The sequence below is a fragment of the Balaenoptera borealis genome (assembly GCF_965194805.1).
Source record: "Balaenoptera borealis genome assembly, chromosome: 18".
Taxonomy (NCBI): Eukaryota; Metazoa; Chordata; class Mammalia; order Artiodactyla; family Balaenopteridae; genus Balaenoptera; species Balaenoptera borealis.
The window spans coordinates 16177995-16204011 of NC_138877.1; the positions used below are offsets into that span (position 1 = coordinate 16177995).

The 26017-nt window shown below is 46.2% G+C and overlaps 1 protein-coding gene across 1 annotated transcript in view; it reads right to left on the reverse strand.

Annotated features, from left to right (window-relative positions):
• The window catches only part of LOC309615647 (uncharacterized protein), a 234112-nt gene extending 208150 nt beyond the window's left edge, over positions 1-25962 (reverse strand). Inside the window, exon 1 of the mRNA XM_082365704.1 lies at positions 9357-25962. Coding sequence (XP_082221830.1) covers positions 9357-9431 — 75 coding nt within the window. The 5' untranslated portion in view covers positions 9432-25962. The remainder of the gene's footprint in view (positions 1-9356) is intronic.
• Between the last annotated feature and the right edge of the window lie 55 nt (positions 25963-26017).

Below are 26017 nucleotides of genomic sequence, written 5' to 3' on the forward strand. Positions count from 1 at the left end.
TAGCAGCAGAACTGTTCTGATTTAAGGAGATGCTGCCGGTGATACCACACTCCTCCTTTCTCCCTCCCAGCCCCTCTACCTTCAGCACTTCTACGAAACTCTAAAAGCTATTTGAAAGCCCCGACCCTGGACCACTACCTCCTCGACAGAAAGCATGACACTGGGGGCCCCCGGGTGGATAAGGCCTTCAGCATCATTAACACCCAGACTCGGAGCCCTGCAAGCCACCGAGAGGTAATATAATCAATACCTTCCCAAACCTTGGGCAACAAGAACATTCGAGAGACAGAGCTCACCAGTCTCTTCCATACGACTTCTTTTTTATTTTTTCCTGCTTCCTATCTGGACGAATATGGGGGCCTCCAGCTGTTCCCATCAGTCAAATCACCAGCATTTCCTTTCTGGGAATACATTTTTCCTGAAGCAGCATTTTAGCACCAGATTAGCCCCTGATGCATTAGTGCTTTTTATCGCCTAGCAATATTTGTCATCCAAAGGGCTGAGTAGCTCAGTTCCCATCTAGCAGGTTATATTTGTTTGCTGCCCTCAGTCAATTGTCTCACTGTAACCTGCACTTTAACCACACACAAAATGGCTCAAAACAAGAAAGTAGGGGCACTATTAGGGCTCAGAAATTCTTAGTCACTGAGCTCCATCTTTCTCTCTTCACTAGCATCTGTCCCCTCCCGCCCACGACCCCCCCCCCGACTTTTTTTAAAATCCCAGAACCAATTTTTCAAAGAATATCACTTCCTGGACACATAGCAAGGGTTCAATAAATATTTGATAATATGATTTAAATCACTCGGCATGAAAGGATATTCCAGAGAGCTGAGATTCTCATCACAGAATTTTAGACCCATCAGGGAACTCAGAAATCACACAGAACAAGTCCTTCATTTTGTAGACGGGGAAAGTGGAGTACCAAAAAGTGAGGTAATTCACCCATGTTCCCAGCAGCTATTTATTATCATCACTGAGACCTCCTACTTCTGATCCACAAGATACCGGGATTATGCAAATACCTCAATTGTTCTCCCCAAGGTTCCAACCAGAACATGATGCTGTTTTGCTATCACCTTGACCCTAGGAAATTGGTTAATACAACCTTTTCGTTTCAAAACTGGGGAACTTTCAAAAGCTGGCAAATCAAAAACTAGAATTTCTTTGTTTGCCCAAGACAGTTCATTCAAGATTTCGCAAACCTGGCTGTATGCCAGAATTATTACCTGGGTGGTTTTCAAAATACAATTTCTCTACCAGATCAATCTCCAGGCTTGGTAAGTACTTTAGACTGTGTCTGTTCATTGCTGCTTTGGGGTTTGTTTGTTCTCCCAGTGATCCTGCTGCACTGCAGGTTTGAAGACAGCAGATCTAATCAGTGCCCACTGCTTCCTCACACGCAAGTGCGGATGGCGTGGAGTGCGTACTTTAAGACCTGAGGGAGACGCACCACTGGCGAGCTCCTGGAATCGCAACTAAAGTCACCCATCAAAATACAAGTCAAATCATGGTGCTAGATTTCCAAGGCTTAAGAAGTATAGGGGATGACTTACCTGGTGGCTAAAAGGGCTGTGAGCCAATAACGGCCTACCCAGGGCCCAAGAGGAGTACTGGAAATTTATGCAGTAAATTACATTCTTTTGTGGGTTAAGAGGTCGAGTATTTGGCTTATGTTTCATTGGAAGTCAACACTGGGCTTTCTAGATTCATCTTCCATGCCGTAGAGATTTAGTGGGACAAAACCAGATCTGGTGGGAGAAATCTGCAACATTTTTGTTCGGAAGAAATATCTGAATCTTAGTTAATTTGTTTTTTAGGAACTGTACTAAGCATGGAAAATTTAATATTTTAAATGCCTTGAATGTATTTAAGACTGTCCAAGTGTTTAATAAAAACAAAAACAGAAACAAAACAACAACAACAAAAAATACGAATCAAAACCACTTAACCTATAATAATAATAATGGTGAATATAAATCCCACTTGCTAGACCATGGAAGGTAAACTCATTCTAGTCCCAGGTGCCCTGGACCCTGGGGAGCGTCCTCCCACTCCCCCCACGCCCCCCCCACCCCGAGCACTGCCCCTCCTGGCATGTGAACAGCTGGGGAAGCTGGACTGCTGGGGCTGAAACCTCAGGCCGCAGCCACAGAAGAAGTGGAAATCACGAGGCAAGTGTAATTTAAAACCTACATATTTAAGCAGACAAACTCTTGTCAACATATAGTTCCAGCACTTTATCTCTCTTTTGGCTCTAATTCCCTCTTACCGCCTCCTTTCCAAGTAATTCCCTGAGTTCTGGGAATGTCCAGAACTACACGTGGCCAGGACTGGGACCAATTTATCCTGAGTAATCTGTCAAGCCACAGTTCATGCTTTTCGATTGGTTTCGGTTACTAAGCAACCTCCCTGTCACCCCGGATAATGATCTGACTCATTCCAGGGGAGGCAACACAACGTGGGACCCTGGGTGAAGGATCACCAGGGTGGGACTCGTGCCATCCTGGGGGTGAACCCCAGCTGCGCAGTTGCCCTGTGTCAATCATTTAGCCTTTGTATGTAAAATGGGGATGGGGGCCAGCTCCCCAGCTGGTCATGATTTGAGATAATGTATATAAAGCACCAGGTTCCTTTTATTTAATGTCAGCCTAAGAGCTAGAAAGCAGCAGCAGCAGGGAGTGAAGTATGGGAGGGTCCCATGGCTCCTGGGAGGGTCCAGTCACTGTCAAAGTTAACAGGGAGGAGACGATTCCATAGCCCTCCAGGCCCCCTGCTGTCCCAGATCCCTCTGGAAAGCTGCAGAAACAGCTGGGCCTATGCCTTTGTTGCCCCAGTGGCATTGGGAAACTCGATGTGTCATTTCTCCAAAGCCTTGAACATTCAGAAAGCTTAAAGGCTGGCCACGGTGACTGGCCCCAACAAGGGCCTATGTCAGTCTCAGGCTCAGTGTCAAGGGCTCTCTGAGGCCATGGCCTTCCCAGTTGCTCCAGCACTTCATTTACAAGCTCTGTTTGGGACTTGGGGCCAATGCAGCTGGTCCTTTCTGGGCTCCGTGATGCCCACTTAACATGGGGTTTCACTCCCGCTGAAAGGCGCTTGCAGGGAGGGGGGAAAGGGGGCACCAGCCACATCGACAAATTTGCTCTCAAATATCTCAGCCACAAAAAGCCAAAAAGTCGAAAAGAGAGGTCCTTCTTGCTTAAGCACACAAAGCTTTGTATTTAAAAATGAGGAAGGCCTGGCTGGTTCAGGGGATTTAAGAATAAACTGGAAATCAGAGCAGGGACTCCTAACGCAGGATTCACCAACAGCTCTCTGTGACCAGGGGCCTATGGACCTCAATGAACCCTCAGGATTCTCTTTCAGAAGAGAGGAGGAGGGGAACTATATTCAATATCCTGTGATAAACCATAACGGAAAAGACTATGGAAAAGAATGTATATATATGTATAACTGAGTCACTTTGCTGTACAGCAGTAATTAATATGACTTCATAATTCAACTATACTTCAATAAAAAATTTAAAAAAAACAACAAGATGAATTGCTGAGGAAGGGAGAGGGTTTTCTTTGTAAACCTGGTGATAATCCAGCTGGGTAGATCAGAAAACTAGCCCTGGCTATCCAAAGGCTCGGAGGCCCTCATATAAGAGGTGGAGACAGATTCTTGCAGCCACAGGAACTGGGACAGGGCCGGCTGGGCAAAGGAAATAAGATACAATCCTCACCAGAGGCCAAGCAGAGAGGAGTGCATCCCTTTAACCCTCAGAGCATCTCTGCAAGCAAGTGTTATCATCACCCCCGTTTTCCAGATGAGGAGACTGAGGCTTACAGAGATTCAGTCATGGGCCGAGATCACACAGCAAGTACGACGCAGAGGTCAGATTCCAACTCCCACCCATGAGATTGCAGAAGTCTGGCTCTTGATCATCACTGACACACCTTCTGCATTCCCTCAAACATGCCCGGGTACTCATGCCTGTGGGGCCCTGCTCAGGTTGGTCCCTTGGCCTCGCATGCCTCCCGACACCCTTATCCTTTGCAAATATATAGAATTCAAATATTTTACCTGAACCCCCAAACTTCCATGCCTTCCCACTAAGGAGTATCTCTTTTTTGCGTTCTTTTGTTCTTAACTCTACTTCAACATGGTTTCAATTGTATGGTGATTATTTATGTTCCAGCCTCTTTTACTAGGCTTTAAAAATTCCTGAGACACAGAGGGGTTTTAAGGCAGTGAAATTATTCTGTATGACAGTCCGATGGTGGATACATGTCATTATACGTTTCTCCAAACCCGCAGAACGTACACCACCAAGAGTGAACCCGAATGTAAACCATGGACTTTGGGTGATCGTGCTGTGGCCGCTGCAGGCTCAGCGGCTGTAACAAAGGTACCACTCTGATGGGGGCTGCTGACAGTGGGGAGGCTGTGCACAGGCGGGGACGGGGGGGCTTATTGGAAATTTCTGTACTTTGTGCTCAATTTTGCTGTGAGCCTAAAATTGCTCTAAAAAAAAGTTTATTTAAATTTTTAAAATTCCTAAGACTATGTTATCCATCTCTGCAACCACACAGCTTGGCATATAGAGGAGGCTACACAAATGCATGTCGAAGGAAAGCATGACGGGCAGGACAGCTGCTTTCTCGTGGGACTGAGGAACAGACGTGAGGAAGGACCTCGCCATAACAAGAGGCGAGGAGGAGGCGAGGAGAGGGGTCAAGTAATGGAAATTTTAGAGGAACCCTCAAAAGAAAGGAAGAGAGACTGGGTGCTGTGTCGCCAGTCCCAAGGATAGGCTGAAGGATGGGGACAGTTCTGCACAGGTGGAGCTTGGAGGGAGCACGAAAGAGCCAGAGTGAAGACTGGAGGCACCAGAGTGGAGAAAAAGGAAACAAAGAAAGAGCAATGAGGGACTCTCCTGGCGGTCCAGTGGTTAAGACTCCGCGCTTCCACTGCAGGGGGCACGGGTTCAAGCCCTGGTTGGGGAACTAAGAGCCCGCATACTGCATGGCCAAAAATAATAATAGTAATGGTAATAATAATAATAAGAAAGAACAATGAGATGGAGGCAAACTGGAATGCCCAAAGGTGCATCGCGTGCAAGTACTTTTGAGCCCCGACAATTCCAGAAGGCAAGCAGGGCCATTAGAAGGGAAAAGAGGACCCGTGCTGTCAGTCTCTGAGGGCAGGAAGGCAGATTCTAGGAGCATCGGGGGACCATTCATCATCTGAATGTAACACAAGGGGAAAAAAATCAGCCAGTGGAATTATGCTGCAGGAACCCGGTCTGTAATGTCACAGGGAACAGTTCCAAGAGACGTTTTAATGACAATTTAGATGCCAGGAATCAAAGAGTATGACATAAGCTCTAGAAGCAGGGCAATTAATAATTTGTTTTGGAAGGCAAATCTGGAAGAAGAAAAAAAACATGAGTACTACCAGCTGTGTGGTAACACCATCGAGTGGACCAAGGGGAGGGATGGGGGGGGGGGCATATGTATTTAGAAACAAAATGGCTGCAAGAGAAACCTTGAGCTCTTATATGTTGACTAAATAAGATGTTTGGAAGATCAGCCCATCATTCTTCCAATGTGTGCCACAATTTATACTAGATTTGGCATTAGAGAGGCTTGGGCTGGAAAGCTCTTTCACTTTCTAGCTCTGTGAACTTGGGTGAGTTTCTAAATCTCCCTGAGGCTCAGTTTCCTTATCTGTAAAAAGGAGATAATAGTACTTATAGTTGCCTGGCTGATGTTTGGAATAAATGAGAGAAAGTACACAAAGTGCTTTTAGAACATGCCTGGCGGAAAGGTTCTATAAATGATGGCGATGTTAGTGGTGTCACTTTGCTACTATATAATTTCATGAAGATGTCTTTTTCATGTATCCACGCCCTCTTACCCCGAGTAGATTTTTCCTCCCTAAGGAGCCCTGCAAGTGTGTCAGATGAGTCCAGTGGAAGCAACTTCAGAACCTCTCTCTTATTCTGAGCAGTGCCCCCGGGCAAGACAGTGTGCTAAAAGCGTGATGAAAATGCCCCCGCTAGGGCTCCTCTCCTGCTGTAGCTTCCATTCTAGTGCTGGAAAGGGGGTGGCAGAGGTCCCTCTATGGCCCAAGGCACAGTTGCAGAAGTGCCACAAGAAGTCTACAGCCAATGGGCTCAGGGGGCCACCACTCACGGCTGGTATCAGGGGAGAGGGAGCAATTTACTAGACAGGGTTCCGACTCAATGACTGAGTGGATGCCGGAGACGCCAACCCATGGTCAGCCCTCATAACTCAGATTTCAAGGACAACTGAGAATGGCCACTGACAATTGGTCCAGAGGAGACACTTGAGCAGGGCAACAGCCCACTGTCCAGCAGGGGGAGAAGAGAAGGACTGGATGCAGAGGCGGGGTGGGGGTGGGTAATGGGAGTAGGGGTCTTGCAGAGGCGGGGTGGGGGTGGGTAATGGGAGTAGGGGTCTTGCAGAGGCGGGGTGGGGGTGGGTAATGGGAGTAGGGGTCTTCGGCAAGACTGAGCCAGAAGCTTGGAGACGGACTGAAAGGAAGTCAGGATGCAGCGTTGGGGCCATGGCTGACTTTTGTTAGGAGAGAGTTAACACTGGAAATTAAGCTAGGAGAGAAGGAAAAATGTGATGGGGGAGAAACTGCGCGGTCCCTAAGGGTGAGAGAGAAGGATAGGCAGGAAGACAGATGGAAGGAGGAGAGCCTGACCAGCAGCTAGAGAGGAAGTAAAGGACAGACTGGCCAACAGAGACAGAGGGACTGACAGAGACAGAACAAATCCGATTGGCTGACTTTCCCTCCTTGGGTCACGTGCTGTGGTGGACACACGGCTGCTGGGTTGGGGAGCGGATCCCCGAGAAGGTGGGGTATGGGCTGGGCACGCTGCAGAGGAGAGACCGGACGTCGGGAGAGGGGGCCAAGGCGGTCAGCTCTTTCCTTCAAACTGCTCAACATTTTGTTTTATATAATTATTAAATCAATACATACTCCAGCCCACCATCTTTGTTTTCCTTGTTCTGTGCTGTTCCCAGGCCATCTGAGTCCTCTGTAAAGAACTGTCACCCACACTTCATGCTCTAAGGAGACAAAAAAACGTTACGCTGGTACTCTGGTAAGAAAGTTGGGATAGGAATATAAATCCCCCAGCTGTTCAGCGGAGGCAGGAGGGTGGGTGATGTCACCACTCCAGTGAGAACAGTGAGTAAGCGGCCCCTGCCTCGGCCACAAACCCTCTTGGGCAACTGACTGAACCTATCTGCACCTCTATTTGTAAATTTGCAAAATGAGGAGGCTGAACTGGATGTCTTCCAAGCTCACTTGCAGCGCTGCTCACATTCTAGATTCTGTGGTTCTATGAACCCATGGTTATTCATACATCAGACTTTTTCGCAATGCCCGAACGGTATCAGCTGTCTTCCCAGCCACGTCAATAATATTTTATTTATTATATTACTATGATGTGAATAGGTTATTTATCTTCTCCCGGTACAACCTGTACTTGAATACAATTCCAACATGCGTAGTAAATCTCTCCTCCTTTGAACTCCTAAAGTATTTAAATCTAGACACCTCTTAGTGTACTTATCACATTCTATTTTACGCTGTGATTATTCAGGAGAATGCCTTATTGTCCAGTACTACATGTTAAGCTCCCTGAATGCTTCCTGGAAACCTTACTGCAGAGAGAAAGAAGAACTGAGCTTCCAAGGCTGCTTTCACCTCTGTAGCTCCGAGCACAGAACTGACGCTCCGAGTATACCTGTGGAACAAGCACGTAGTTGGGAAGAAGATAAAAGGAGCATAAAAGGAATTCATCGAAAGAGTCTACGAGACCCCCATCCTTGGCTTCTCCTCCAACCCACCGGGATGGCTGACCCAGAACCTTTGCCTAAAACTGATAAACACTGACCCAAAGTCATTGCAGATGGCCCCCAGTCTCCATGCTACTCAAAGATTCAGGAGACGCACCCAATACAGACAAGAGGGGTAGCTGCTGAGCGCCTCAGGGAGGAAAGGCAGCAGGACACCCATGATTCCCTGTCATGGAGGCAATAAGATAGATGCTGGCAGTTACTCATAAGGGAATGTTACATGGAGCTGAAGGATCCGGATTGTACCAGACTGGCTGGCAAAGCAATTTCTCAGCTGAGAAAACAAAATGAGGAGGTAAAAGAAAAAGAGAGAGAGAGAGAGAGAGAGAAATTGTCAAGGCAGTTTCTCTCAAGGCAAAGGCCTCCCAAGCTATATTTCCTAATCATTCTGCGAGAAAGTTTAGATAGGGACCTCAGTTTTATTTCAGCAAGATCTCTGCAGTCCTCTTAAATGTCCCAGCAACTCTGCCAAGCCCTCTGTCCCCTGCCTCTTTCCCAATTCCCAAGGGAAGTGCAGCTCTTCCCCCAGCTCCCCAGCAAATGCTCTGGGTCCCCATTAATAACCCACGTCCACGCAGCGTCTCTGTGTCCTAACCCACAGCCAGCCTCTGCTCGGCCGCCAGGTCTCACTCCCCTGCCGCGCCCGGCCCTGGGACGCTGGCCTGCTTTGTCACCGGGCGGTCCCTGAGCTTGCTGGGGTCAGGAGCCCTCTCCTCCTCGCCTCCTGCATCCTGACTCTCCCTTTCCACCTCAGCAGCCCTCCACTCTGCTGGCTTTTCCTTTTCCCGCTCTCATTCCCTCTTCTTCCATTACTAATGCCTGTTCTAGAAACACGCTCAGTGACAGCTGTACAGGCGAGTGATTTGGGGCGTCTCGACCACCCAAGTGTCTGCTAGTCTTGAGTTTCGTTAGCTAAATTTTTGTTTGTTAGCTTGCTAGCTCTTTTTCATTTCCTTCCCGTGTTTATTCACATTAAAAGAGTTTACTCAGTGCAGTGGAGGTCGGGTAGAGCCATAGGGATGGCCAAAGGGGGCCTCGAACCTGCCACTGTTGGACAGAAGGCACTTAATCCCTAGCCTGCCATGGGCACCAGGCTCCGGGCTGCAGCTAGGTTCTTTCCCGGCAATTACCCTCAGAGACAGGCAGATCTGAAGGCTGAAAAGCTGCCGTGGAGAACTCCCTTGGAGTCGTAGACAAGGAGAGGCTGTTAGCGAGGAGGACCTCTGTGGACCGTGCCAGGAACTCCACGCCCCACGGTCACAGAATGCTTAAACAGGCTGCAAAGGCCAGTCTTACAAAAGAGTTAAGCCAAGGCCACACCACCAGGCTGTTAATGCCTTCTGCTTTCAGAGCCGACAGGAACAGGCCGTTCCCAAATGGCTACTACCCCCCTGCGCCACAATTCATCCAGCACGGCACGGAACAGCGAGCTTGGGGCTCTGACTGGCTCCCGCAAACTCCCTCTCTCACCTCTCTGCCAGGCTCCTGTTTTGTTACCAGGCTCCTAATTAGCTCTACGGAAACGAGAATCACTTTCGGGTGCATCTCTGGCGTATCTCATGTCCCACACGTTGGCACGCATGGCGCAGAGGGCCCACGAGTTCATAAACAGCAGCGTGATGCCCCGCTAGCTCCTGCTTATTCATCGGTCTTGATAACTGGCATATGTTCCGGCGGCCACACGGGTTGTCCCTAAAACATCTGGCCAGTTGTTTACCTCCCCGGCTGCTTCCCAGTTGGCAGTTCTCTGTCCTCGGCCTCCTCCAGCCTCCTACGGAGAGGAGCCCAGCCTGCCGCCCGGCACTTCTCCCTCATGCCATGTGGAAATCAATTGGAAACAGCCTGGCTTGGGCTGCTGAAAGGGCCCCCTCCTGCCGCCCGCTCCGCTCCTCTCCTGGGTGTCCCCACATGTGCAGCCACATCTGTTTTTGTCCCAACTCCTTCCATTTACCCAGCCTGCCGCCTCTTCTCTGCCTTTATGTCTCAGGGGCCCCTCCTGGCTCCCTTTCTTTGCACAAAGGTCCTGCGGTCTCCTTTACCTTCTAAACTCATTCTTTGAAAAGCCCACAGGTGTGTTCATCTTCCCAGTTTATGCCCAGGTGCAATCACCTAGCTTCTTGCTCACCTAGCAGCTCTGTCTTCATCTAGCTTTCCTGCCAAGCCTGCCTTCCCAAGAACCACCTGAGTACCCAACGCGCACGCACCACCAGGATTTCTGATGAATAGAGGGTGAGTTTTCTAATCAGGTAGTTTGTATCTCAGCAAGACGAACCCAAATTTCCAATTACCTTCCTGACAGTGATTCTCGCGGACTGATTCACTTTTTTCTCTCAGATATCCTCTCCTTACCTTCTCCCCCGACCCTAATTCCTGCAGTTCCCTTCTTCAGCAAAATCACATTTGCCTTCTAAATCAGAACCCAGAATTTTCAGGAAGCTGCCACAACTAAAGCAATCTGTTCTTCGCAGTGTATCTTCTTCTTGGATTCCACCCACTGTGGGCACCCACTGGTGCCCACCTAACTCCCATCCTTATTCTCCCTGCAGGCGGGCACACCTGCACACCTGCAGGCAGGTGATAATGGTGCAGGTGAAGGTGAGGAGGAGGAGAACAGCTAACATTTTCCGAGCATTGTCTATGTGCCAGGCACTGCTCTGAACACTCTGCATATAAGATTCACCAGATCTGCCGTCTGCATTTATTTCAGTTTTCCTGAACTCTTACTTACCCAAGGAGAGCCACGAAGTGGGCAGAGGAGGGAAGAAGCTTTAAAATAACCTCTTGGATCGATGTAAATATCTCCAGGGGTTCCTGATTTCACATGTTTTATGTTCTTTATCCCTTTATCTATAATCCCCACTCCTTCATGTCTGTATCTTTTTCGTCCTGAATATATAATCTTGTTTTTAAATTAAGAAGTAACGTTTCATTTTAAAAACTGCACATTTTTATAAAGATCTCTGCATTTCCAACGACAAATCAAAAGAACACAGAGTTGGAATAAGAATGATACATATTTTCAAGTCCTGCTCTGCCCATTACTAACTTTGTGATTCGGGTACGTTTTAATGCTACTGAGCCTCAGTCTCCTCATTTATAAAGTGAAAAATAATACAGACCTTGCAGATTTTTTTAAAACACAGGAGGTGCTGTGTGTAAAGTACCTACCACAATGCCCAGCACCTAGTAGATGCTCTACAAATAGCCCCTCCTTTTCTAAAGATACTTGTATTGTCTCAAAGTAGTAGGTGGGGTGGGTGTGAAAGGCACAGATTTCTTTGCCGTCATAGTTTCTTTTCTTAGTGCGAGGTCTCTCCCAGAAACAAGGGGCAATCTCGCTACATGACATACAGAAAAGAAATCACTTTGTCACGCCGTACAAGAGGGCAGGCAGCTTTAATAAGACTAACAAATGTTATATATTCTGCCCCAGGCAAGTTGCAGGCCTAAAATCTTACCCTGTCCCCCATTTCCCCGGCATCCCTCAGTGAATTTACTTTGGGGTCTTTAATAGGATTCGTCTTCTGGCTTTCTCATCAGGTTCAATGTCTCCTTGACCCAAGAACACCCCAGAATGCTCCCTAGGCACCTGAGAAAACCAGGTCTAGAACAGTCGTCCTCAAAATGTGGTCTAGGATCAGCAACGTCAACATCACCTGGGACCTCGTGAGAAGTACAAATTCTCAGGCCCGACCCCAGACCCACTAAATCAGAAAGCCTGGGGACAGGGCCCAGGAATCTGTGTTTTAACAAGCCCTCCAGGTGATTCTGCTGCAGGCTCAAGTTTGAGAACCACTGGTTGAGATATTAACACATGAATTTCCTCCAAACATAAACCATGGTGGCAGTTCCAGCAATATGGCAGCAGATCAAAGACTGTAACCTCTAGAGGCACACTGCCAGCTGCCCTCACATGCATGGCCACCCATCATGAAAGGGGGTCACCAGGTCTCCTTCCCCCCAACACGGCCTCGCTAGCACCTCTCCCTGATGCTCTAGCCTAGAAGAGACCAGCACAACTGCACACAGGGTCCTGAGAGCCCAACCCAGGTGCTCTTGCTATCGCCCAAACGCAAGGTTTGTTATCTACTCCCCCATCCCACTCCCCGCACCACCCCAATCATCCTGAGACTGGGGAGGCGCCTCCTACTTGCACCTGGCTTACTCTCATTCAGCACTGAGTGGAACAGATAAATCAAAGGTGCTGTCAGTAACCACACTGGTCACCCACTCTCCCAGCTGAGGCTGTGTCTTCACAGCCCCATGAGCCTGGTTGACCAGATAGATGTGCTACAATTCTCCTAAATCAGCAGGAAGCAGGGGAGAGGCCAGAGCTCAAAGGATACATCCCCAGCACCGCATCCCTCCACAGAAAATGCTCCTTATCAAGACTGAGGATGACCTCTTCACCCCAAATCCAATGAACTCAATTGTCCGTAGCCCCACATGTCTTCCTGCCTCAAACCTAAACTCCTAAGGGTCTCTTCCTCCTCTCACTTACCACTCCCCACCCCCACCTCTGCCCCCAACCTCACCACCTGCTGCTTCACCCTATACTCCAGTCGGAGAAACTCACACTCCATGTTTAAAATTAGCCAGTAGCAGTTATTTTTCAGATTGTATTTAAAATTTCCATTTTATTGGTGTCATGAAAGTCTTGGCTTTAAGCTTAGGCTGACCTCTGTATTGTATGTTCCTACATACCAATAGTCAGTTTATTCAGGTGTGTTTATTCATTCATTTATTCAGGTTTATTAATGATTATATGACTTAATATACAATTTAATGAGTGGTGAATCCATCCACTGAAGTATGTTGTTAAATAAATTTCTTTGTCCTCTGACATATTTACTCAAAACATATTTAAGTTTAAGCTACAAATTGTAAATACAATGAAAGAAAGAAGGATTGATACAGAAAGTTTGATTTTTCTAAGTTTGTTCATATAATATTTTTCCATTTTGTTAAAGCTTCTTGTAATATCTTCTGCCTGAAAACAGAAATGGATTAGAACACATGCCAGTAAAATCTGATATAATTCTGAAAAATAATAAAATAAAATAAAATTAGCCAGTAGGTAACTCAAGAGACCTCAGGTTTGACTGGAAAAAGAGTTATAAGGCTGGCCTAAGACAACATGAGAGAAACGTTGGAATGATTCTGTTATCAGAATTTTTAATCAGGACATTTGAGAGCTAAAACTATGGAACTGATAATATAGCTGACAGGGAGGGTGGTCACCTTCTATTCCCTAACTCCCTCATTTCCCACTAAGAATCTCTGCCTTAGCCCTCTGTCTCCTCAGCTGTTTCTTCAGTTTCATGAGCCACTAGTATCTTTGCAATTAATGAATTAAGGAGGCCCAAGTAGGTTTCTCTTGCCCCCAAAGAGCCTGATGGGCATCCCAGTATCAGAACCCTACTCAGCTCCCAGCTCCTCCATGAAGCCCCTCTCAGATCGCTCACAGAGTTCCTCCATCCCTCGTTTGGGTACCATTTATAATCTTGCACCTCATGTAGCAATATACACATACACCATATGTGCATGGCCATAGGGCGTCAGGAAAAACCCGTGGCATCAGAGGGACCTGAATGTGAACACTGCCTCTACCACTGTTTGACTCTGGAAGTGCGGTAAGTTATTTAACTTAGTCTCTGAACTTCAGTTTCCTGGGAATAATAAAGTTATTATGAAGAATAAACGAACAACAAATATAAGGAGCCCAGTACACTCTCTGCAAATTACTAGGTACATAACCAGTGCTCCTGTCTTCCCTGCCTACTTGATATTCCCTCCCCAGTTTGACTGTTCTTCTTGGCTTATATCTCTGTACACACATAGTAGGTGTGCTTTGTCTTTGATGTCAACTGCTGATGCTAAATCCTGATCCTAAATCCAGCCATTCCCTGTGAAATCTTTAGAAGCTAGTCTGAGCTGTAGGAGCACTTTTAAATTCTGTGATTACAGTACTATTGACTATAATTTTATTTGCTATGAGTTGTATTTGGAGCAAATGTCTCTAACTATATTTTTAGAAATTGTCTTTTTTTTTTTTAATTTATTTTATTTATTTATGGCTGTGTCGGGTATTCGTTTCTGTGCGAGGGCTTTCTTCTAGTTGTGGCAAGCGGGGGCCACTCTTCATCGCGGTGCGCGGGCCTCTCACTATCGCGGCCTCTCTTGTTGCGGAGCACAAGCTCCAGAAGCGCAGGCTCAGTAATTGTGGCTCACGGGCCCAGTTGCTCCGCGGCATGTGGGATCTTCCCAGACCAGGGCTCAACCCGTGTCCCCTGCATTGGCAGGCAGACTCTGAACCACTGCGCCACCAAGGAAGCCCCTAACTATATTTTAAAATCCTTTGTTTTGGTTGCTATTCTATTAATATGCAGCTCCAGGAGAGCTAAGAACCAGAAGGAGAGAAGTCTTAAGAAATCGGAAGGAGGATAAAATTCTATCCAAACGTTTAATCACCCTTAGAGTCATGTTATTCTTAATGATGATCTAAATATTTCTTGCTACAATTTTGTCTCATTTTCTATCACACTCTACATGCTGTATAATATATTGGGTTGGCCAAAAAGTTCGTTCAGGTTTTTATAACATGTTACGGAAAAACCCAAACGAACTTTTTGGCCAGCCCAATACTTGAAGATAGTCTTTGAGCTGCTTTTAAGCTTTTATCTCCAGCTTTTTTTACACTTTTCTCATAGAGGCTCACATTTATCAAAGGATAGCCATATTTCAAGCAGTATGCTAATAAGCACTTTGTACAGATGTTTTCATTTAATTCTTATAATCACTCTATGAGTATCTCCTATACTCTGCAAACATTATTATGTCCATTTTATGAATGAGTACATTTTTTTAAAGGTTTTTTTTTTTTTTTTATGTGGACCATTTTTAAACTCTTCATTGAATTTGTTACAATATTGCTTCTGTTTTATGTTTCGGTTTTTTGGCCACGAGGCATGTGGTATCTTAGCTCCCCGACCAGGGATCGAACCCGCATCCCCTGCACTGGAAGACAAAGTCTTAACCACTGGACCGCCAGGGAAGTCCCATGAATGAGTACATCGTAAAGGGTCACCTAGTAAGTAACTGATGGTACCAACATTTGGGCAGTCTGACACCAGAGTTACTAGTTCCTTAACTTTTAAGGTTTTAATGCTCTTATTGGCCTTTCTCCCATTTCTCTTCAACCACCTTAGTAAGTGTTCACCAACACTGATGAGAAGCATCCTGAGGCTAATAATGGGAGAAAGATCTTAGTTTCCAAATAGACCATGTTCACAGCGTGGAAGAGCTAAGGGAAGGGCATTAAAAAGAGCTTGACTTAATGTAACTAAACAATTGCTGGACTTACTGGACAAAGACTGTGGCAGCTAGAACCCCAAGCCAAAGCCCAAACCCAAAGAACCACAGCTAGTAATTTATAACAACTCTGATTTGACGGGCACCTACAATATAAAAGGTGCTTCCTAGCACCAGGTGCCCTGCAGGATGGCACTTGCAGATGAGGAAATGGGAATTCAGAGAGATTCACTGACTTGCCCACAGTTACACACCCACACGTGGCAGATCTGGTGCCTGTTTTACTGGGGCCCCCATCTTTGCTCAAGCCTGTGCTCCTTCCCCATGCTCACCTGATTAGCCAAAGCGTTCTGGCCACATTTTCTCCAGAACCCAATACAAAGGGTGGTCAAGGGCAACACTCCTCGTCTACCCCAGGGGCCTGGTGGGAGTGCAGGGGGCACACTCTTCCCAGGATATAGGAATTCATTCCTGCCGCATCTACCCACCCATAACCTCAGCCTTACATTCTTTCCCTCACACTTATTTGGTGGGTGGATGCCATGAGTTTAACACCTTACATTCATAAAAGGTTTTGTAGGTCATGGAGGTGCTTTCAGTACGAAGCTCAGGTGAGCCTGGTGAATTAGTGAAAACCTCCTAATTCCTAATCTAGTACTCTTCCCGTTTTATCTTGCTATCTCTAGTCAAAAATGAGCTGTCTGCAGGAAAAATTAAATTAGATTAAACTGTGTTGCCAGGTTGGGGGGGTCCTAGTAGAGACAAATTCAGACCTAATTTCTCCTATACCAGTCTTTTTACACAATGGTGAGGGGACCATCTGCCAAGGATCTCCTTACAGTGATGAGCCCAAATCCAATTTGTAAAAGTGCAATTGCCAGGGTGCCCCCGTATGGCTTCCATCAAATATTGGACAATGGAAAAGCAAGTGTCCATGTGACTAAAATGACCACAATAACCCCTCCAATTTTCTTTGGTCGCGTAGGAGACCATGCCAAAAGGCTCATGACCTCAGGATGCCTGTCACTCGCCATGAGTAGAGGAAGCAAATGGCTAAATAGCAGAGAAAAGATAGAAACATTTTCAAGGGCTTGTAAACATGGGATCCAAGATTTTCTCTCCTGGTGGCCTTTGAAATCCAGCCAGCTGCTCAAGCAGAAAAGAGTCACTGGCTTTCTCACTGGGGTCTGTCGGTCAGGCCGTGTGCTGGGTGTTCTTTCTGATGCAATTGAGGGGCTAGCCTGCCATCAATGGCATCAGAGAGACTTTATTCATGGGAAGCGTCCAAAATAGAAATGTTGCTGTAAAAGTAATTAGACTTGAGTTTAAGAGGATCAGTTCCTCATTAAGGGTTTCCCTCAAAGGCTTTTTACAAGCTTAAAGATTGAGTCTAATCTCCAGTGTCAGCTGTGGAAGGGAGGAAGACACAGATGCATATTCACATACAAAGAAGCGTGTGCTCCAGCTTCACTGATAAAGCATAATAAGGATTTCGCTGTACATAAATATATGCTCATCACCACCATCTCCCCCACAACCCCCTTGAAATATAGACCCTGGAGATCAAAGTCAACACTTTGCACTTATAAAAGCTGGAATATAATTCTTTCACCATGATTAGAATTTAAATTGGTTATTTTCAGCAGCCCAAAATGTCAATGGAAACCCTTCCCTTTCAGCACTCCCTGTAATACCTTCCTAACGTGTATCGGATTTGCAACCGGCTCTGTTCTAGGTTCGAGGATACAAAGGTAGGTGAGACACATTCCTGCCCTCCAGGAACTCACAAGCTCAAGCAGCGTTTCTCAAAGTGCATACCCATTGGCACCCACTTGGAACACCCGGTTCCTGGACGGTTGCTGCAAAACATTAGGCAGCAAGTTGAGGTTTCGGATTCTCTGCAGAGCCACCATATTAGAACTTAATCAGAACCTCTAAGAGTGGGCTCAGGAATCTTTATACAAGTTCTCCTGATGATTCTTATACACATGAATGCGACAGACACCCTAATTTCACAGCATTTGTAAATAATTTGTGATTTTCCTTCTGATAAGGCTTCAAATTCTGGGCTTTGGATTGCAAACCCATCTCTTAAGAGAGCAGAGACAACCATCTCCACTCTTTGTCGGCTGCTACGGAGCCGGACTTTGCCAGTTGATTGCAGTAAACCTTCCTAGATCCTCCCTTTTCTCAGTAAGTCTCTGCACTTTCCATATTTCACAAGACCCACAGCAACGTTTCCAGTGGGAAACATTCCGTTTTAGGTAAGAGTTAAAAGCATGTTGGAATCAGACCTGGGTTTGAGTCCTGACTCTTTAGCTTACTGGTTGTGAAACTAGAGGCAAATGACTGCTACTTTTTTGTTTCCTCATTTGTAAAATGGAGATATTTATAGTACCTAGCTCATAGGGTCATTCAAATTGGATGAAGTAATGCATACAAAAAGCACACATATGGCCTGGCATACAGTAGAGATTTAATAAATGTTGTTACTGTGGATACCAAAGTCCTTGGTGGAACTCTTTTGGGTTAATGGCTCAGAGCTCAAAAATAAATCTCACAAAATTCACAACGGGCTAATCTGTTTCCTGAAACAGATCTCAAAAACCATGAAATGCAGACACCTAAACAAGTGGAAAATGATATACCTCTAAACTGTGCCTTAGAGTCTGCAAATTTTGGGAGAGTGTAACGTGTGCCCGGGGGAGGGAAGGTGAGTGGTGGTTGATATACAAAATGAACATTTTTTAAAACTGAATTTATAAAACACATATGGGTATATCACACCGAAAGCAAGCCAGATACATAAAAATCCAGATTTATTATACATGTCTTTATCAAAAGATAGACATTTAGCTCCCTAAAATATTTAAATGTATGATTTTATTTAAAAAAAAAAAACTATCCAAATGCAAGATTTCAGGAGGGTATCTATTACATAGTTCAAATAGGATTACCAAATTTAGCAAATTAAAATACAGGATACTCAGTTAAGTCTGAATTTCAGATCAACAAGAAATAATTTTTAAGTATAAATATATCCCATGCATTATTTGACAACCTTAACTACAAAGCATGACTGTTTTAATTTAATATCCTTAGTAAGCTTTATGTTAGGAAAAGAAAAGCTGATCAGAAATAAACTTATCACTAGTCAGGTGAATTAATAAAATTGTGAGTGCTATGGGAAATTAATGAAACCAGACCAATCACAGGGATCAAATTAAACCTGAGCTTTTCTCTGAATGCTAAGGAGTTAGAATGTCCCTATATGCCTGGAGAAATCCCTGCCATAATCTGTATATTGAAAAGTACTAGAGGAATAAATGGAGGAAAAGTTAACTTAGGAGAAATTAGCTATTAAGATCAGGGGCCAAGGTTCATCCAGTAATCTGGGCTCAAGGTTCAAACTTGCTCTTTCACAACGAAGGAACACTGACCCTGAACTTCCTGCTGCTCAGGATAGGATAACCAACCCCCAACACACATTTTCTTTCATTCTTTTTATTCCCTCTAACTTGAGAACAGGTAAAATGCTTTTTCTTTGATTTATAATACTCTCTGAAGTTAAAAAAAAAAAATCACATTTTGGAACTGCCAAATGGTTTCCATGGTGAAAAGTTAAGTAGTTCTTTCAAAATTTTCAAGTCTTTAATAAGCTTTGCATAGCAGCGGGATGGGAAGTGAAAAATCAAGAATATTTCAGGACCTTTCATTATGTTTTATATTTTTTAAAACGCGTCTGCCATTGATGTTCATGCTGGTATGTTTTTCATTCCTCCCAAATTGGTAGGCCACAGTAGTTAAGAAATTATTCCACTGGAAATGGAAAGTACCCCAGGGATCAAAGGGAAATTAGATAGGGAGGTAGCAGGAAGAGCAGTAAACCTGTGATCAGAAGAGCCAGCTTACATCCCTAAACCCTGGCCACCCACAGGCCGTGTGGCACCAGGCAAATCAATTTCTCTCTCTGGACCTCTGTGCCCTTATCTGTAAAACAAAGGTTTTCTACAGGCTTTTTATGGTCTGAAATTCTGTGATTCTCAGTCGAGTCATCTGAATTCAGATCATTCATCTTCCACTGACTGTAATACTTCGCAAAAATGTCCCCCTCCCCTGTCCCTGGAAGCCTGCTGTATGAATAACCCACACACACCTCCATTGCTCCATTCTTAAGATGAACTCATGTGATCTTTAGAGACCACTTTGAAGTTACCTGTCAGGCAGCACAAGAGGCTACTAGGAACACGTATGAAGTCAGAAAATGGCTTTATCTTTTTTTTTAACATCTTTATTGGAGTATAACTGCTTTGCAATGGTGTGTTAGTTTCTGCTGTATAACAAAGTGAATCAGCTATACGTATACATATATCCCCATATCTCCTTCCTCTTGTGTCTCCCTCCCATCCTCCCTATCCCACCCCTCTAGGTGGTCACAAAGCACCGAGCTGATCTCCCTGTGCTATGCAGCTGCTTCCCACTAGCTATCTATTTTACATTTGGTAGTGTATGTATGTTCATGCCACTCTCTCACTTCGTCCCAGCTTATCCTTCCCCCTCCCCGTGTCCTCAAGTCCATTCTCTACGTCTGCATCTTTATTCCTGTCCTGCCCCTAGGTTCTTCCAGAAAATGGCTTTAAATGACCATCGCTGTCAAGGAAGGAAGAATAACACTGGGGAAGAAGCACCTCAGAGAGCTGTTGTGAAAACTCAGGTTTGAGCCACTGAAGGCTGAAAATCCTGAGTTGGCAAACAACTGGAGGGAGGGCCAGGAAACCATGGCTTCTGAGGAAGTGTAGGGAAAGGAATTGACCATGAAGACATGGAGAGGCGTGATGGCCGCCTTCTCAACTCATGGGGCCCAGGGCAGGTCCACCACCACCTACCCCTCATTCTCAGTTCAGAAACTAAGGCCAGCTGCCTCTGAGACCACCTCTAGCAGCCCCGACTCCAGGTGAATAAAAAGTGAGTGCTGACACTCAGCTCTGAAAGTCCTCCCCTGCTCCACTCCTGACACCTTCTTCTTCTGTGACGATCTGACGGACCAAATACATTTAAGGATAGAAAACGGAAAGGGGCTTTTTTTCCCCCTCAAATTCCTAAACAAAATTATTTTTAGAAGTGCTAGCCCTCAAAAACAATGAGGCTTTTGAGTTATTTCTTCAAGAGTGGTTATGAGTTGCCTGACTCACATTGTGATGGATGACTAATCATCAAATGAGTTGGCAAATAAACTCTAGCCCTGAAATTACCGTATCACCTCCACACCCAGACGTCCTCCTCACAGCCAACAGGGAAGACAGGTAAGATGTTCCTCCCTTTAGGAAAAATTCACAGCAGTAAAGGAGGCAAAAATCAAACAAACCAACAAAGATCGACCAACAAGCCAAGGCTTTTTAGGGTAACCCTGGAAGGTATCTGTGAACTATAAATAATTTCTGCTCATAAGGAACAGGGCAGAAGGCAGATAGTAGTGTGGCCTCCTAGAAAGATTTCCATCCAATAGGAATGAGAGAAAACGTTTCTGTACTTACAGAAATAAACTAGCAATTTGACAATGCTTGTCTGGAACAACTATAGTGGGGCGTGTTATGAACTCCTGATTATCTAAGCTGATGGTGATAGAACTCTTGGTCCCCTCCATGGGCCTCAGGAAGGAGATACACTGAATCTACACATATGTAATTTTGTCCTTCTGCCTGTAATTCATTATTGGCTTTATAAAAGCAAAAGCCAGTATTTCTGAATTGTCAGGGCTCACCCCAGAGAAGCCTCAAGGAAAAGAAGGTCTTGGGAGGCCCAGGGAAAATGGTAGCTGCCAGCAAAGGAAAAGGGTTTCTGTTGGAACCCAGAATAGTGGTATGTTTTTCTCCTCCCAATGAAAAAACGTATATATATATGTGTGCCCTCCTGTCACTCAACTCAGCAGAGCTCTTAAACCTATTTGGAGGAGTTTCTCCCAAGAGTTCTTCAAGCTTTTATGCAGTCTACAATCTTTGAAAGATTTGAGAATGTTTCATGATTATTTTTCATTTTTATTTTCTGACCAAGATGCTAGTTTTGTTCCTTCATTGAGTTTAGCTTGTCTTTTTGGTTATTATCATTTTTACTCTTACTGTCATTTTTTGAGAAGAAAATCTTTGCAAGGGAAATCAAGAAACATCATAAAACTCTCTTGACCACTTAAAAAAGTGAACCGAACCCCTCTGATAATCTGTTGTTCTTGTTGTCTCTAGGTAAGGAGACCTCTTGTGCTTTAGGAATAATTTTATCCTTTTTTGTAAATAAAGGTGCTCAAGGCATTGAGGGGCGAGTGTACTCATCCCCTGTCCTCACGCTGGATGCTGTGTCACAAGCAGCAAGCACAGTACTGATGTAATAACCCTTGCTCCAGAAATGGAAGATGATGTGATTGATGGGAGTGTGTGCCCATGGGTTCCACGGTGACTCCAAAAGATAGATGTGTGTCCATAGACTTTTCTCGGTATGATGTCTGTATTGTGTAGAAACCATTTGCAAGGCCAAACGTTGCATGCTATTCTCTCGGCCTTGGGAAGTTACAAAAAAAAGTCCACTCTCCACATCTCTCACTTCTGGCCCATTGGGTTGGAGCTGGAGCTTCCTAGCTGTCTGGCAGCTGTCATTCTGCTTGTTTACAATTTCAGCAGATTTTAAGCAAGGTTCCAGGATGCCAGAGCTTCCTATAAGGCCATTCTCAAGGTCACTCCAGAGCAAGGGCTGTGCATCTATTCCCTGCCATTCTGAGAGATGGTTACTGGAGCGTTGAAACAATACGGAAGGCTGCCACCCCCCACCAACCCAAGACTGTTTCAAAACTACATCCCTGATCATTCTGCACATCGATTAAAATATGCTGTGGCCTTGGGACTTCCCCACTAGGCAGAAATCAGATTCTCAAGCCCGGACTCCATCATGCATTTGATTTGTGGTCATGGATTGTTACTTGCTTGCCGTACCTCTAAATCTCATAAGCTTGTCACTATCACGGAAATAAAACAGCAGCGAGCTACACGAGGAATGCTCTCTTTAAGTGTTGGGGATTTTCTTTTGTGGTTTGTTCGTTTGTCTTAGTGTAAAGTTCCCAGGGCAAGTGAGTGTGATGGAAAGATGGAAGGGCCACAGAAAAGAGAACAGGCTCTGGGAAGAGCTGGAGGTGGGCTAGAATCCCCACTCTGCAGGTTATTGGCGATGTCACCTTGAATTAGATGCTTCACCTTCATGTGCTTCCAGTCTTGGGAGGATAGAATAAGAATGCACACTTAGGCAGAGGTTCTCAGCGTGTGGTCCCCGGATCAACAGAAGCAGTCTCGCCTCAGAACCTGTTAGAAATGCACATTCTTGGCCTCTACCCCAGAATGACTGAATCAGAAACTCTAGGGATGGGGTCTCACACTCTGTGTTTTAACAAGCCCCCCTGGTGATTCTGATGCCATTTGAGAATCACCAATTTAAGGCCTCTACCACAGTGCTTGGCACACGATAAATGTTAATTTACCCTTGACTCTGACTTTCTGAGAGATTATTGACTTGGAGCCTAATATCAATACATCAACCAAGCATATTGCTGGGGCCCAGGGAGAGTCTACACTCTCAGGCGTAGAACTGTGCATGCCCCCTTGTCAATCTGTACTTGGTACACATCAGCTGAGGCGCAGGCAGGTCTGAATTATGAGTAAGTGTACGTTGGTATGAATGAAAGTGACCTAAAGGAGCAGCAGTCCAGACCCTGCTCACTCTACCCCCAAGCCCACCAATCACTCTCTATGCCGAGTGTGAGACCCTGGAGAGTCTCCTGGCCCTGGAGAGACACGCAGAATAATACCTCCTGCACTTCTCATGCAGCAAATGTGAAGATTCCAAGGTGCCGTGGGAAGCTCTACGCCTGCCTGCTTTTTTCTTCCTTGCGCTGGAAGCCTGAAAGGTCCTCAGGCGAGGCCTCGGAGGCTGGCCACTTTTTGTTGGTAAGTTGGCTGGTTTTCTTCGGCTGCAAGTTGTGAAAGAATTTTCTCTTATCCCTTAATAAGAACAATATCCCTGTTGCTGTCATGGAGGCCTGAGGTCCGGAAATATGTCACGTGACAAATCTGTGATGCCAGTCAATCAATCTCTGCCCTGTGGACTCTTCCCATTACTCCTAGGAGATGACGGGGGTCTGGACCTTGGGTCCCGGGCTGTGAATGGACAGCTCCCTGACAAATCATCTCAGAGTGTGTGGAAGGGGTCCATCCCGAAAACAAAAAAAAGTGACTGAGTCCTCCAGACAAAGGATCTCCAAGTTTTTTTTTTTTAATGGGAAAAAAAATTTGGTCTGCTCTGGAAGTGGCAAAGGTGAAACATGTCATGTGGCAAATATGAAAAAGTCGAGTCCCAGGCAGGAAGGAAGATGTTGCTCATTGAGGGCTTTCAGGCCACAGGACGACAGATATCAAATCCAGATGTGGCCTGGAACCTTCACCAAACAGTAAGAGCAACCAAACCATCCGCTTCATGTAAATTGAATAAATAAACATCAATCATCCATTCATTAAACAAATATTTACTGAGCACACACTCCATCTTAGGCCTGGGCTGTGCCCCAGGGACGCAGTGAAACCGGAAAGATGCAACGAGGGCCAAGACAAGGAAGATGACGGGGGACGAACCTCGAGAAGGAAGCCAGGACAGGGTTACAGGACCTCCTGGGCATGCGCAGGGCTGGGCTTGTGTCCAAGGGCCCGGAAGCCCCCAGGTCTGGAAGCAGTGAGCCAACCTCATCAGCACAGCACAGCACAGGGTCACACAACAGGCTGTGGATTCGGAACTGGTTCTGAACCTCCGTTCTATCACTTTTTAGCTTATGTCCTTGGGCAACTTTCTCGACGGCTCTGGGCTTTCAGTTCTCTTCCATAAAATGAGGGTTTCATTATTGTACAAGGTTGCAGAAAGGAATGAATGAGATGAGTGTATATAAAACGCTTAGCACAGTGTTTGGGATGTAGTAAATGCTTAATAAATATGGGCTGCTGTTATGACTATTATTATGAATGTAACAGGGCAAATATTATTAACTTCGGATGGTCACAGCTTTTGCCCCTCCCCCTGACCATCAAAGAGAATTCTGTCCGTCTTCCCCCTTCTTTCTCCTTTTTGCAAGAAAGGAAGCTCATTCTCTGCAGCTGGAGCTAAACAAGTCACCCAGTCTCTCCTGGGTGATGGCGCTGGGCCAATGAGTGTGGAAGGAAGCCTCCTTGATCAATCATCTCCAGGGTGTGCAAAGAGTGTCCGTCCTGAAAAAGAGAAGATGGCAAGTTCCCCACACAAGGGGGTTCCAAGATCTTTTTTTAGTGGGGAAAAAAAAAATTACTCTGCTTTGGTGGGGAGGAAGGAAGGGAGGAGAACGGAGGAGAAGAAATATGGGGAGCTCGGGATGGGAGAGAATCTGGGAAACACGTGACAGGCTGGGGAGCAGCTGGGGAGGGCGAGGAAAGAGGGTAGGAGAGAAGGAATTCAATGAAGAGTCTCACATGGACCCCCTTTTAAGGTTTTTCCTAAAGACACAAAAATAAAATTCCCTTTTAATTAGTTTGGCTCTCATCCCGTGTTTCTTTAAAGTTGACTCTACGTGGAGACGGAGCCGTACAGACTCCTTCTCCGGGATTTAGTGGGGTTATAGTATTAATGATGAAAAACGGGTCTATGAATACCTACCCCCGAGGGCTATTCTTAGGGTTAAATGTGGTCATGCACATTGTATCCACCAGCTTTCGCTAGATTAGGCTGCAAACAACCCCAAATCTCAGCGGCTTACAACAACAAAGGTTTGTTTCTTGCTCCTGTTACATGTTCTTTGTGGTTTGGCCACATGTCTTTATTCTGGGAACCAGACGGTCCGGACCCACCCCTTTCTGGGCCTGGCAGGGCTGGTGTGGAGGGAAGAAAGGCAGAACCCGCAATGGCTCTCAGAGCTTCGGTGCGGAAGTCTGTCGCTTCCACTGGTCAGACTAGTCCAGTGTGTCACCCTCAGGGTGGGGGACCTGACTGTCCCACGGGGAGAGGCAGCAAGCACTCGGGAACAAGAGCAGAATCCGTCCCAAAGGTGAAGTGCTTGGGACATCGCCCGGCACTCAGAAAGCTCTCAAAAAATGATGCAAATCATTCATATCAATCTGTAAAATGGGGGCAACAATAGTAGCAGCCTCACAAGGGAGTTTGAGGGTTGGCAGAGGTAGTAGGCACAGGCCCTGGCTGAGTTATGCGACAAAGGGCAGCTCTGGGTGATTTTCTAAGGGACCGGACACCCTGGGGCCAGGAAGGGGAGATGATCAGCAGTTAACGAAGGCAAGGGAACATGTGGTGACCTGAAGCTATAGGGTCTCTGGGGCCCCGATGGGACAGGATGTTCCTGTCTCGGGGGTCAGAGAGCAGAGCAGGACCCCAGAGAGCCAAGGGCGGCATGGGAGCAGGAAATGCCAATCACCCTCTCCAGCCAGAGGGGACAACCGCAGACCACACGCCGAGCGACAGAAAGCTCACTGTGTGCCCAGACTTCCCTGGGCCCCGGGGCCAGACCGTGGGGAGCTGGCCCGGTGCCTGCTCCCCGCTCTGGGGCTCCGCGGCTCCCACCGGCTGCCTGGCCCTTTCCCACAGAGAGGGAACCCTGGGCCACCCGAACACCCGGCCACTGTCCACAGAGGCCGGCAAGGCTGCTCGCCCGTCAGCGGGCAGGGCCAGGGGTAGGGCCAGGGGCCACAGGCCTTCAATGGAAACATATTTAGAACACATTTGTGTGGAGGCATTCCTCCCACTCCCTTCAGCCCTGC